The sequence below is a fragment of the Zootermopsis nevadensis genome, unplaced genomic scaffold (assembly GCF_977971745.1).
Source record: "Zootermopsis nevadensis isolate Lab colony 2312 unplaced genomic scaffold, Znev_1.0 Znev_ptg000017l, whole genome shotgun sequence".
NCBI classification, from domain to species: domain Eukaryota; kingdom Metazoa; phylum Arthropoda; class Insecta; order Blattodea; family Termopsidae; genus Zootermopsis; species Zootermopsis nevadensis.
The window spans coordinates 12,695,002-12,709,135 of record NW_028259149.1 but is presented as its reverse complement, the minus strand read 5'-3'; the positions used below and the strand labels follow the sequence as shown (position 1 = coordinate 12,709,135).

General features: G+C 36.6%; 1 protein-coding gene across 1 annotated transcript; it reads left to right on the top strand.

Moving 5' to 3' along the window:
- The first annotated feature begins 274 nt into the window (after nt 1-274).
- On the top strand, nt 275-14,032 carry nop5 (nop5 ribonucleoprotein). Its single transcript, XM_022076550.2, has 12 exons — nt 275-435; nt 563-639; nt 1,147-1,461; nt 2,048-2,247; nt 3,067-3,212; nt 4,590-4,716; nt 4,912-5,075; nt 5,807-6,003; nt 8,437-8,552; nt 9,777-9,917; nt 10,700-10,747; nt 13,152-14,032. The coding sequence occupies exons 1-12, from the start codon at nt 391-393 to the stop codon at nt 13,316-13,318; spliced, it is 1,743 nt and encodes a 580-aa protein (XP_021932242.1). The 5' UTR covers nt 275-390; the 3' UTR covers nt 13,319-14,032.
- The last annotated feature ends 102 nt before the right edge of the window (nt 14,033-14,134 follow it).

Genomic DNA, 14,134 nt, shown 5'->3' with positions numbered 1-14,134 from the left:
TTTTAATAAGGCTAACCTAACCTCAAATCTTACAAGCCTAATTACTTTCATGAGAATGCCAAATTCCATGAGGATATTGTAAAATTATTATTATTATTATTTATTAGACATAGTTTTTGTATGTAACTGCAGGCTCTGTTGCTTTGTCTATTCTTTTTTATGGTAACATTCTGTTTATGTATCAATCAAGTAGAAAATATACCCAAGCTGCTACATTTATATGTTATCCGTGGTTATGTCTTCTGTGACATGTAATGATGATCTCTGTGGACACAATCACATGGCATTCTGTTGTACTCAATGGAAAATTCTACCGGCGATGAAGGAGAGCGCGTGTGTGTTGAAAGTTGCTGATTGTAATTAACTGTATTGTTGGTATAATTTTTCACCATGTTGGTGTTGTTTGAAACTCCTGCTGGTTATGCAATTTTTAAGGTAAGAACTAGGTAATCTTTGTTAATATATGTGTAAATTATGGTTTTTATGGTTATGATGGCACTTTCAAATAATTTGCCTTTTTCAGTGTATGTTATCAGCTATCACTGTGGTTTTTATGTTTTAGTTACTTGACCAGAAGAAACTAACGAAAACAGAGAACCTCTACCATGATTTTGAAACGCCAGAAGCGGCCAGTAGAGTGTAAGTATAGTAATCAGCTTCCTACATCATATGCATTTCTCCTGCCCATTTTACGGTGTAATCTATGATCTTGTAGAGACCAGATATGTGTGTGAAAGCATATTTTATAAACATACCTATTCTGAATTTTGTAATGACAGAAATTTCACTTACCTAGATAATTAAAATAACCATTTGTTTTTCTCGTACGTTTTCATTAAGTGTACTGTTTGGCAAATATGTGTAGAGGATTTAATATAATTAAATATACAGGAGAGTATTGATTTTCCACTATATCACATATATAAGTACTAATTGACAAGGAAAGAATGGTTAAGTTAGTTCTGTTGTACATACAGTTACCACTTATAAATATATCTGAATTCAGGATTTGTTTATTTTCTGTTCTTAACATAATTATTTTAACTTATGTAAGCCTCCTAATCTAGTTGCTTCCTTCACAACTGCCATCTTCATCCTCACTACCATGAGAACTTCAAATCAATAAGTTTATTTTATTTTTTATAGTGTCAAATTGAAGCATTTTGAGAAGTTCACAGACACAACAGAAGCCTTAGCTGCTACAACAGCAGCTGTTGAAGGAAAGATGTCAAAGTCACTGAAAAAGATGCTGAAGAATGTAGTGGCAAAGGACCTGCAGGAGCAGTTACTAGTGGCTGATGCAAAGCTTGGAAATGCCATAAAAGACAAGTTGAATCTGTCCTGTCTGTCTAATACTTCAGTACAGGAACTGATGCGTTGTATTCGGTCACAGATGGACAGCTTGCTGGCTGGCTTTCCAAAGAAGGAGATGACAGCTATGGCCTTGGGGTTGGCCCACAGGTAAATGCTATCTTCTATAAATCTGGTCCATTGCTCTCTTGTTTCTGGTGCCACAGGTTAGGTAACTTTGTTTTATGAATATTATTAATTTTTATGAGGGTTTTATTTACTTTAAGGGCTGTTTACCTTAGGGTCCAATTACATGTATGAAAGTTATGTCAATTAGCAAATAAGTGTTGATCAAATACCATGTCATAAACATTTTTAGAAACAAATATTTTTTAGCCGGGTTTATTGAGGTTTTGAACTTTGTCCATTGTCCAAGGTTAAAATGTATGTGGCATTCCTATAGAATCCATTTTTTTATATATAATTGTATAATATAGTGACCAATCACTTATGTCTATTTCATTCCTTTCTATTTTGACATATTACACTGTTTACTGATGTACATTTGTAATAATACCAGGAAAGTTAAAATATTTTCCTATTTTTACATATTTTTTTATGTCTCCAGCAGATATGAATTGTTGAATAATTATGTTATATATTCTGTGGTATTGTACTCAATCAGGCTTCTATGTGATTCACCAGAAAAAGATACACATTGAATAGTCTCATGCTAAAAGATATGTTATGTTCACAGCCTTTCCAGGTACAAACTGAAATTCAGTCCTGACAAGATAGATACAATGATCGTGCAGGCTATTTGTCTTCTGGATGATTTAGACAAGGAGTTAAATAACTACATCATGAGGTGTCGAGAATGGTACGGATGGCACTTTCCAGAACTTGGAAAAATCATTACAGATAACATAGCTTTTGTCAAGACTGTCAGACTTATTGGTAAGTATATGTTATAAACTGACGTGATGTCATCATCTTCTGAAATATCAGTTTTCTCATTATATGAAGATACCTGTCTTCTGGGTTGCGCCATGTAGTTTGGTAGAAACTTACCTGTTTCAGAGATGCTTTCTGCCTTCATCATTATGGTGATGAGTTTTTTGGTTTTATATGATTTTTTGTCTAGAATGGTTTGTACCGTATTGTTTTCCTAATTGGGTTCCATTGTTTTGCTTTGTTCAGCATTAAGGTATTATCATTTTCTGTCAGACACAAGTGTAGTCACACTCAGTACCACTAAGAAGTCGACTGTCTTCTGGCTTGAAGCGCCATGTAGTCTAGTAGAAGTTTACCAATGTTTCAGGGGTCCTTGCTGCCTTCTTCTTCAATCACTCTGATGATGGAGGCAACAAGGACCTCTGAAATGTTAGTAAACTTCTACCAGACTACATAGTGCTACAACCCAGAAGACAGCCATCTTTGTACTCATCTGCCCTGAAAATCTCAAGTCATACTCAGTACCACTTAGTTATAATTTCTGTGATGGCACCCACTTACAGTCTTGGACTATTTTACTGGATTGCAATGTCACGGCTAAGGGAAGAAACCAGGTTGTCAGTTTTTCAGATATTTTCACTGATCAGTAGGAGTACGGCTTTAGACTTCTATTCAGCAGGTATCTGGTTTCAGTATCGCCAGGTTTACCAGCTATCCCATGTATATCGTCATTAAATAACCTGGGTATCAGTTGATCTATGGATATTTATGTTAGACTTTATGTTACTTTGTCAATGTATCATTTCAATTTCTGTCACACAGGTACACGGGAATGCACGAGTTCTACTGACCTCTCGGATATTCTGCCTGAAGAAGTAGAGGCAAAAGTGAAAGATGCAGCGGAGATATCAATGGGAACAGAAATATCTGAGGATGATATCATGAATATCCAGCATTTGTGTGATCAGGTTAATATGTGTATAATTACAAGCATGTTATTCCTGAAGTAAGGAGTCCATGCTTCTGCAGTTATACTGTACAGGTGTGAACAGAATGGTTGCCATGAAATATATAAAATTGGCATATAATGGGTATTTCATATATCTCTCAATTTCCACGTTATATCTTTAAGTTACTAAATTTATTTTGTTTAAGTTTAGTATTGGAAGTTTACATGTAAAATTGTCAGGCAAATTTTATTTTCATATAACCTTTCATACCATGTAATGTTGAGTGTAAGTTGTTTCATTTAGCTGTTGTAAAAGAAAAATGGTATGACCAGGAATGCTGATAATAGTAACAGATGTCTTAACTGTAAAACAACCAGATCTCTTGTAACTGCAACCTAGTATAATTGTATTATGTCATTGTAGTGTAGTGCACCACCAGTACTACAGAGGAGCTATATCCATGTAGTAAAGGTGACAAGTACACACAAAACAGTGGTGAATCTAATAATATATATAACAGCATACATGATAGTGTTAAATGTGAGTAAACTAGATTTCTGAAAGACATAGGTAGCAACTCAAGTAACCTATATAAACTAAAGAAGTGGCATATTGCAAGATTGTACTGCAGTGACCTACATTACCAACAGTGAAATATATTTTAAAATAGGAAGGGAAATGAAATGCTGACTGGTTTTTGCAAATTTTAACAGAGTATATTTTTCCCACTTTGTATTTTTAATTTTGTAAATGTTAATGTTGGAAGGGGTGCATTTTTAATCAGATCTCTGAAGAAGACACTCGTGATCCCATTGTGAGAGTTGAAATGCATATGTGTGTTTTATGTGAGAACTGGTGTAATAAAAGTTTGTAGGATTTGAGGTTTTCACGACAGTAAGTCTGATAAAAGTTGTTGGCATGTGAGTTGACTGTTTAAACTTAATTTGGGTTTCTTATTACTGCAAAATAGCCTCTACATAAAGCTAAAATCAGGCTATTAGTTTTCTTGAAAAACTAGAATGAGTTGCTCATATGGGTCATAAGGTGCCGATCTCAGTAAGATGTATGGTTATCTATTTGAAATGCTCTTCTTAACTGGAGTGTGTATTTTATGAAGTACAAGGACTAATTTGTCTCAATACAGTCTCATATTGATAAAGTTTAGTAGCTTTGCAGCAATGGATTTGTATCTGGAATAAATTAACATGGTTCACAAGTTATGTGGAATTACAAAGAGTAATTTTAAAACAGGAGTATGCTTTTTCACTCTTGTTAAAATGTTTTTCTGCTTTGCATTCAGATAAATATTATAATATGTTAATATTTTAGTAGCTTTCCAGTAGTTGTAGTTATTTTAGATGTATGCTGGCATTCACATGACTTCATGCATTCCAGGTGATTGAGATCTCATCATATCGTTCACAATTGTATGACTACTTACGCAGCAGAATGATGGCCATGGCACCCAACCTTACAGTTTTAGTAGGAGAATTAGTTGGGGCACGGTTAATTTCTCATGCTGGTAAGTATAATATTTATGCATTGAGAATGTTTGAGTGAAATGTTGCATGGACCAAGATTAGAAAGTGAATTCTGCTTGCTTATTGGTGGTTTTGTTACTGAAAGTTGTCAGCTCTGCATCAGCACTTTATTTATACTTTTTTACTGTTAGTAGTTGTCTCCAAAATGTCAAGGATCACATGTGTTTGGTTTTCAGGTTCCTTGATCAACTTGGCTAAGCATCCAGCTTCTACTGTACAGATCCTGGGAGCAGAGAAAGCTTTGTTCCGTGCTTTGAAGACTAAGAAAGACACGCCAAAGTATGGCTTGATATTTCATACCACTCTTGTAGGACAGACCAGCACAGTGAATAAGGGCAAGGTAAAAGAAATACATTCATGATCATAGAATGACATACTGTGATAGAGTTCACTGAGATTATTGTTGGGAAACGTTTTGCAATGGAGAACAAGGTCATTGTTTGGAATATATTGTTTCAACAATGGAAACTGAGGTGGTGGTTGGCTTACATTGACCTTGGATACCATTGTTGCCTTTACTATTTAGTTCATGTAAGAGTGATCCAACTCCACAGTTTCTTTACACCATTGTCATTGATGAAGCAACCTGCTGATATCACTGTCTGTGTTGAGAATGCCTTTCCAATATAAAGGAACATGTTCCTTTTTACGGTGCAAGGTTGTTAGCCTTGTGACCAACCCCCAACCTGGAGGACCAGGGTATCTGTCTTAGTCTGACCTTTCCCCCTCGACCAATCTGGCTAGGGAGGCCCTACCAGTAGCTATGCTACCGCCAGCATAGCTCTTACGGTCACTGAGGTACTCAAGCCCCACCACCACAAGGTGCAGGTACAATTAAGTGAGGGTCCGAGGCTTTGATTGAGGTTTTGAAACATGCCTTTCCAATATTGTTTTATGTTGGTTGAGATCAAACGTGTGATTTTTTGAACACCGCTTTTATGCTACCTTCTCGACCACTGAGGCCTTAGACAGTGGACAATGTGCCCAGAAACCTTTAGAGAATCATATAATACTGAGAAATGTGAAGTGAAGAAATTCACTGTATCTACATGATGCTGTAACTTTTTTCAGATTTCGAGGATGTTGGCTGCTAAAGCAGCACTGGCTACTCGTGTGGATGCTCTAGGAGAAGATTGTTCATTGGATTTAGGTGCTGAACACAAAGTGAAAGTAGAAGCACGCATTCGATTTCTAGAAGAAGGCAATTTACGTCGGATTAGTGGTACAGGCAAAGCAAAGGCTAAATTGGAGAAGTATCATAGCAAGAGGTGAGAACTAACTGCATTGGTTCTGAGAATAATTTATTTAATTGTATTTACAGTAGGGCACCGCTTATACGGCAGGTTAGGGACCAGACCCCGGCCGTAAAGCGAAAATCGCCGAAAAGCGGATCTTTGCCTTATTTCACTTGTAAATGCATATCACAGCCTAATAAGATGTTACACTATCATATAGTAAGTGCACAATAGTGCTAGGCCTAAGAAAACGATATGAAATTAAAATGAATATCAGTAATATACACATTGTCCTCAGCTTATAGTGATTGGTGAATATAAATTTGAAAATTGATATGCTTATAGTAGGAAGGATGAAGGAGATGGCGCATCTTCATCATCTGACTCTTCAACGAATCTTATTGGTTTTGGTGATGGTTCGGAACCCATAGACATGCCTTGTTCACGAAGTTTAATCATCTCTAACTTGGCATTTAAAGTAAGAGGCTTACGACTCCTCTTTTTATCGCTACAACCCTTAGACACCATTGTAATTACACTGTAGTAACAAAAATATTATATAAATATACAGTTTGTAATAACTGAAAAATTGCCAGAAATACAGAGAGACGCAGAGCGCACAAAAGCTGTAAACAGACTGAATCAACGACTAGAAAATGGCGCCGGACGCACTTCTCTGACTCAGCTGTTGAGCGCCGTATTAGCGGATCGCCATAAAGCGGAGCGCCGAAAAGCGGGGCCCTACTGTATTACAGTGAAACCTCTATCCATCGTTCCCGGAACTATCGTTTTCCCGGATGCATCGTCCGTTTTGTTCGGTCCCGAATACATCCCATATAAAATAATGTTACATTTTCCCGCTTCTATCGTTCCTCGAACTATCGTTTTATCGCATCGATCGTTCAAAAATCTTAGTCTTGGCCCACAATTTTCCCGCAATGATCGTTTCTGAGAATTTAAAATGCTGGGTTTTGAGATAAATTAATACCGAAAGACGCACAATGTTTTTGGAATACACAGTAGTGGTAACCTGTTATGTCGCCCAACCAGCACATTCTTTTGGAATGAGGGTCAGCGGTGCAGGGGTGATAGTTGGAGTGAATGGCAGTGCTCATTGTCAGAAATTTTACGATTTTAATTAGGGTGCACTCATATTTCGTTCCAGCGATGCCAGATGGCATGTGCAGTGTGAATTTCTTCACAAATGCTTTTATTACAAGTACAAAGGAAAGGCTGGCGGGACTTTTCATTCTTCTGGTTCATCTCGTTTCCAGCGGTTCAGGGTCTTCTACAGCTACGTTTCGTTGAGTTCGGCAGTAATAGTATTTCCATTCTTCCTGTTATTGTCCGCAAAGGGGGTTGGAGTGGTGAGGAAGACGAAGACGACGAATGCGAGCCCGAAGCTTTGCCGAGTTTTGCCGAAGCACACGCTACATTGGCGAAAGTGAAGTCGTTCTTTTATGCGCTTAATATTAGTGAACGTGACGAGGAAAACATTTTGAACGTGGAAAGTGCTCTGTTTGGTCTAAAACGTAAAGTTTCGACAAACCAGTTGTCCATTAAAGACTTTTTTGGTAAAAAGAAGTAACTTTGAAAGAGAAACATTGTTTTTTTTTAAATTTTTAATGCTTTCCCGCATCTATCGTTTTCCCGCATTCATCGTTTTTATTTCCCACCCCCGCTGAAAACGATGCATCGAGGTTTCACTGTATTACAAACTGGTGGACATGATCATGTTCTACTGGGTTTTCATAGAATATGCCGTACTAACATGAAATTGCTTGTTATATTTTTATGATAATTATGTAGGATAAAATTATTAACTAATTTTATGGTACAGTGATAGTTATTGAGTTGGTGAAGAAATTTCTGACTTTTATAGCATCCAAAATTAATCAGCCTATTGACAAAGAGCCAGCTCAGTATATTTCACATTAACACAACCTAATTTAATGAAATATAATATAATTTTATCTTGCAAATTAAATTGGTCTTTTTCTCTTGAAGTTTTTAACCATTGTTTTGTATCAAGCAGGTTGTTGTGGCTATAATGTAAAATTTTGTGGTTATGTATTGTAGGCTTAAACAGGTTGCCTATGATTGGGTTGGGCTTGTAGCTAGGATGGGATTAAGAATACATACAAATTTTAGTGAGGAAATTTGTTGGAAAATGGCCAGTTGGAAGATCAGAAATGGGAGGGTATCATTAAGATAGATCATAAGGAAAAGGGTTATGAGGACAGGAGATAGATGCGACTGTGTCAGGTTCATATTCAGAGCAGGTGTTGGTATTAGCAGTGTTCAGCCTTCGTGTTCTTTTACCAGAGAAGGGACACAGGTTTTGAGGATGGAAGGTGAATAGAATGGCTCAGGATAGTGATCTGTGTTGGGCTTTGGTATTGGTAACATATTTTTGGCTCATCAGATTTTCTCTTTGTAATTTATATGCATTTGTTTTTTGTGTAGTGAGGTGCGACAGTACCCAGTTGCTGCTGACTCAACACTACCTACAAGGAAGAGGAAATTTGATGAAATGAAAGAATCTCCACGAAAGGCACTCATTGAGGAAATTACTGATGAAAGTAAGTAATTACAGTGACCCCTGTTATAGTCTTGAAAAATGGGGTAGAAAGGGTATTAAAGAGAAATTTAATAGTATCCATGACATGTAATAAAATTCTAATGTTGAAAATGGAGCATTGCACTTCTGTGTAAAAAGTGAATATGTGATGGATATGTTTTACTGCCTAGAAAGAAAATAAAAAATAAAAGATAGATAAAATCAGTTTCAAGTAATACATAGTATGAGAATATGGAAAATTGTGAAGCGCTTGTGTTTATGTTGATTGACTCTTGTTGAGTGTTAATCCAGATTGTTGCAGAAGTAGCCATCTCTGACTAGTCTTGTTCAGAAGCAAGGTTATGTGAACCATCGGGTTCTATAAAAGGCTGAGAGTTTCTAGACCACCTGGGTGACTCTCAGTTTCTCAGGAAGGACTCCATTCCATGGAGTTAGTTAATATATAGTTAGTATAGTTTACTTTTCAAAGCCATTGGTAAATAATCTGTACTTACTACCATAATCTTGGATTTCAATTTATCAGCATTTGAAAATTGAAAAAGCCAATAGTTTAAATTGGTACATAAGTTACTATGTTATTAGACTCCAGGCTTTGAAGTAGTTTTCTGTTTTATTTTGGATCTCTTACTGAGAGAAATATGGAAGAACGTGAATTAATTGTGTCTGAAAACAAAATGGACAATTTAAATTCACAATAAATGTTAGATTTGTTCAGTCAACCTAGTGTTATAATAATGATATTTAGGTTACATCAGGCTGGACATGTAGCTTTGGTAGGGGAGTAAATTAGTCCACACACGAGTATTCATAGTGAAGCCTCCTAGAAAGAGGACCAAGGTACAGCTTGGAAGAGAACACTATATGGGTCTTTGGGAAACAGAATCTGAAGACGAGATGAATGTAAGTGGTTCAGAATCACAGCTTTGGTGTTAGTGGTGATGAAGCTCCAGGACATAGAAGATGAGAAAATATTTGTAATTACATTGTCCACTGTGAAACTTACATATTTTTCTGGTCTTTGTTATGTCATATACTCAGTATCATTCAGCTGTCAGCTGTGTATACACGTTTGTACTCTGTGATGGTCATACACAATTTCTAAAATGAGCCAATTTTGTTACAGCAAAGAGTAGATTGTTTCAGTTGATTTTATATTTGAAAATTGAGTGAATTGTATGTTATTGTATTTTTTTTATGTATGTTCATATAATAAATATTTTTATAGATGATGTACAACCAAAAAAGAAGAAAAAGATTAAACATGAACCAGTAGGTGATATAGAAACTACAGGACATGGGGAAGAACGCATCAAAAAGAAAAAGAAGATCAAAAGTGAACCTGCAGTCTCTGAAGGCATAACTTATGGTAAGAAATTCACAGCTTCTTGTTTCACCTTCATCAGTAAAATTGTCTCAGTGCATAAGCTGTGTAATTTGGTTAAATACCATTGAAGTTTAAGGGATCATGTCTTCCTTTATACTTATTAAAAATTTCAGTGTATATATTCAACTGACAAAGAAAATAGCAGTTAAGTGACTGAATTTGTTCAGTTATCACACATGGTGTGTTGGTAGCTGCCCCATATCATCATTGTAAATGACATAATTAAAATGTAGTCAGAAGGTCAATAGGTGTGGAATACAGATTTTATTCACATTGTGATCTTTCTGAATTAGTGATTGTTGTGCATGTGGTGTGTCATCATCATCAGTCCAGCTTTCAGTGTTGAAAGTCGGTGACCCAATGGGTTTTCTTGGGAAAGAAAATCTTGAGGTAGTTTTCCATTGCTTTCCTCAAGGTTTGTTTTAGGCTGCCCCTAACACGGGGAACAGACGCCTTTTGCAGCCACCCCTAACCTGGAGAACAGATGCTTCATGATGGATTTCAGTTGCATTTCCTTCACTGAGGGGACCATCACCCCACCTAAAGGGGCTCCTCCGCCGTTGGCCCCCTTAGGAGTCTGGCATCTCGGCGTCGAGTTGCTGGCTGTACGGTCTATTCGATTACCGTAGTGGGGTGACCCGGCCAGACAACTGCATGTGGTGTATACTGACAGTAAATTGGCTCTTAGTATGCAGAATTTTTTATATTGCAACCATCTGTGAACACTTGTCTACATCTAAGCGTTGTTTTGTGTGTTTGTTCAGGTGATGGTGTAGAGGCACAGGAAGAAGAGGAACAGACATGGGTGACAGGTGAGTTTAAATGTGCAACCTCTATAGTAACAATGCATTACTGTTAATTAAAGAATCATTGGAAGCAATAAGAAGTCCCAGGTATGTGTTGGCAGTTCCAGTGGCAGGGTTCCTAGCTTTTTGTGTTCTAGCATTTTTGCCAACACATTCTGTTTCTCATTATGACAGGGAAACATGTAACATGAGGGGACTGACAACAAAATGATATCAGCTGAAATGTTTTTCATAATATAGATAATGTTTATAGGTGTTCTTTACACTTTAGCATAAGTGAATAATGTCTTATGGACATATTCTGTCTGTCTGCCCATGCATCACATCTTTCAGTCAAAAAATCATGCTTTACTCATATGAACAACATGAACTACATCAATGAGTGATCTAAAAAGGTGCAAGTCCTGGTGGTAGTAACGAATTGATCTTTGTAATGGTGGTGTATTGTGTTTTCTTTGTGGCAGGAACTGGTTACAGTGATATCATACCAATGTTTGTTTTGACGAAGGTCTTTGTAACAATTATGTGTTGTCTTAAAACCTTGCATACCGTGTAGTGTATTGGAATATAAAATGTGTGTTCTGGTTAGGGAGTGAATTTCTGGTTGCTGTGATGTCATACCAACATCTGTGATGATGCATTGTGTTCTTATCACACTCATTGGGTATGACATAAAGAACTCTTATGGAACTTCTGTGCACTTCAACCTTATTAATTATAATGAAATTGAGAAATAAGTTTGTAAAGTTGCAGTCCATACTGGAGTATACAGCATATCCACTTATGTTCTTTTCAGTTTAGCATTCTATCTTCATCGTGATCGTTGTTGTTGTAATTATTATTAAGATATCTTTTTAAAAACTTCTTGTATGCACACGAGATTTCAGGTTGTCATGATGGCTGTTTCATGGGTTATTACACATAGCGTGGTAGAACTTTACCATTGTTGCAGAGTTGCTTGCTGCCTTCATCATCAGGGTGATGAAGTCACACTGATGATGGAGGCAGCAGACCACTCTGAAAGGTCAGTAAACTTCTACCAGACTACACAGTGCTACAACCCAAAAGGCAGCCATATTTGTCTTGTATGCAGATTCTATGCAAAATTTATTAAATGTAATCTCGAAAGTTTCGCATCATTGCCATGTTTGCAGTTGTTAACTTATAAACATTTCAATCTGTATAGTATACAGTATTCATGATCTATCTCCAAACCAAATTTCACAAGCCCATCTCCTAAGATTTGTTAATTAACACAGTGAAACTGAAAGCTGAAGATAGTTTTTGTTGTTTTATGGTCTACAAAAAAACTACCTTAACAAAAACTGCTTATTTTTTCAGTTATCTAATACCATAAACTATTTCAAGACCCTAGATTAAGTGGCACCAATGTTCTCCATCTGACAGATTTGTTCTTCTGCCTTTACCTATACTTTTCCTCTTTTTTATTACTATGTGTATCATTCAATTTGGATGCTGTCTGCGTGTGGCATGCTCCTTTGATCTTTATCTTCCACTTGTAATGCCATATCTATTATTATGCATTCTGCTGATATCATTCACATGCAATACCTTTTAATGTTAAAGTATGTCTATAAAGATAATGGGTGTTCTGCAGCATGTACAGTATTATATCTATTGTATTGCAGAGTTCCCAGTTTGTTTTTTGTCTTTCCCAAGGGCTTCAGACATGTTCATGTGTGGTGACACTTATTAGCAACTGGTTGTAAATACCAGCTATTCAGATCAGTGCCTACCAGTCATTCATGACATTACAATGGCTGCATTGTTACCAGTGACATAAACAGTTTGTATGTCTCTTTATATACAGGTTGTGTAAAAGTGTTGCTGCTTGCATGACATTGCGTAAACAAAGTGTAGATCAGTTCGGTGTGGTGCTAATACTCAAGACTTATATTGGAAAGTACCTTGTTTGAATCTTGGTCAGGTTACTGGCTGTTGTGACTGGTTTTTTCATCCAGGCAAATTCCAGGATTATCCTACCCCTTAATCCTTAGATAATCAAGATAATTATCCCATCTTATTTGGCATGATAGTGGAAATGGCATATTGAAATAATTAAATAGCACTGAATTGTGACTGACTGTGGCCTGGGTGACTGGGGTTTGATTCCCACCGGGAGCAGGAATTGTTCTGATTACCACCACTTTCAGACAGGATGTGGGGTCTGACCTCTGCAGTGTTTACAGGGAGGTCTTTGGTTCAGAGGGTGGTATAATGGAGAGTGTGTTGCACTATCATATTACTGCAGTATTTACTGGCATCACTTCAGAACAATGTTTTATCTGTCACACAGCCATCATCAGGTTCATTTCAACACTACCTTTCTTATGCGATTTGGTGTACTTTCACGGTTGCAGGTATGTTCTTTAAGACTTGTTTCTTGCAGAGTCTGGAAAAAAGAAGAAGAGGAAGAAAAAGTTTAAGGAGGCCACTGAATCTGGAGTTGGACCTGATGATTCTTTCGGTGGTTCTTTTGTAGAGGCAGAAACAAACAGTGAAAAAAAGAAAAAGAAGAAGAAAAAGAAGTCATTGGATAACCAAGAAGAGGATTAGCTTGTGTTGTAAAGGTCTTTAAATAAAAACTGGTACAAATGTAATATACAACACATTATTATCATCCTTTAATTTCCTCAACTAGAACTACATTTTTGAAGTAATGTATTTGTTGTTGATCTGCTTATAAATTTTATTATGAAGTACTATATACATTGAACAGTTTATATACAAAACCCATATCAAGACCCATCAATTTCCCTGTTGATGGAGGCAGCAACAACCTCTGAAGTGTTGGTAAACTTCTGCCAGACTATATGGTGCTATGACCCAGAAGATACCCATCTTCGTACTCACCACTGTGAGAACCTCAAATTCTACTAAAACCCTTGTATTCAAAACAAACACACACCCCCCCCCCCCCCCCCCCCCCCAAATACAGTGTTGTCAATGAACTAGTTAGAACCATCTTGAAAGTAATGTTTGCAGTATTTTCCACATGTTTATCTTAAGTACCATTTAATTTGTGTTTTCATGTCTACAGTCATTTGTGTAACTACTTACTTTCATTTACATACTTTCAGTTTCAAGTAGCTGAAATGTATGTAACATTTTGTAATTTACATCTTTTATGTTACTATGCTAATGTACATGGTCAGTTACAGACAATGTGGTGGGTGATGGCATGATACTGATGAAGACAGTGTCTCTTGAAATGTTAAATACTACTATATAAACATTTTGCATGAATAAATTCTTATGATTTTTTTTCCATATGTGTGTTCAATGTTTTTTGGAAAATTGGTATTTCATGTATGCATTTTTCAGGAATGCATCTGTCACATAAATGGAAAAGTGACTATACAGTAGTTCATT

Excerpts from the sequence above, each read along its gene's own strand:
- nop5 (XM_022076550.2), top strand. The coding sequence starts at position 391 with ATGTTGGTGTTGTTTGAAACTCCTGCTGGTTATGCAATTTTTAAG. Across the intron at positions 640-1,146 it reads CCAGAAGCGGCCAGTAGAGT|TGTCAAATTGAAGCATTTTG; the intron begins GTAAGTATAGTA and ends TATTTTTTATAG. Across the intron at positions 9,918-10,699 it reads CTCTGAAGGCATAACTTATG|GTGATGGTGTAGAGGCACAG; the intron begins GTAAGAAATTCA and ends GTGTTTGTTCAG.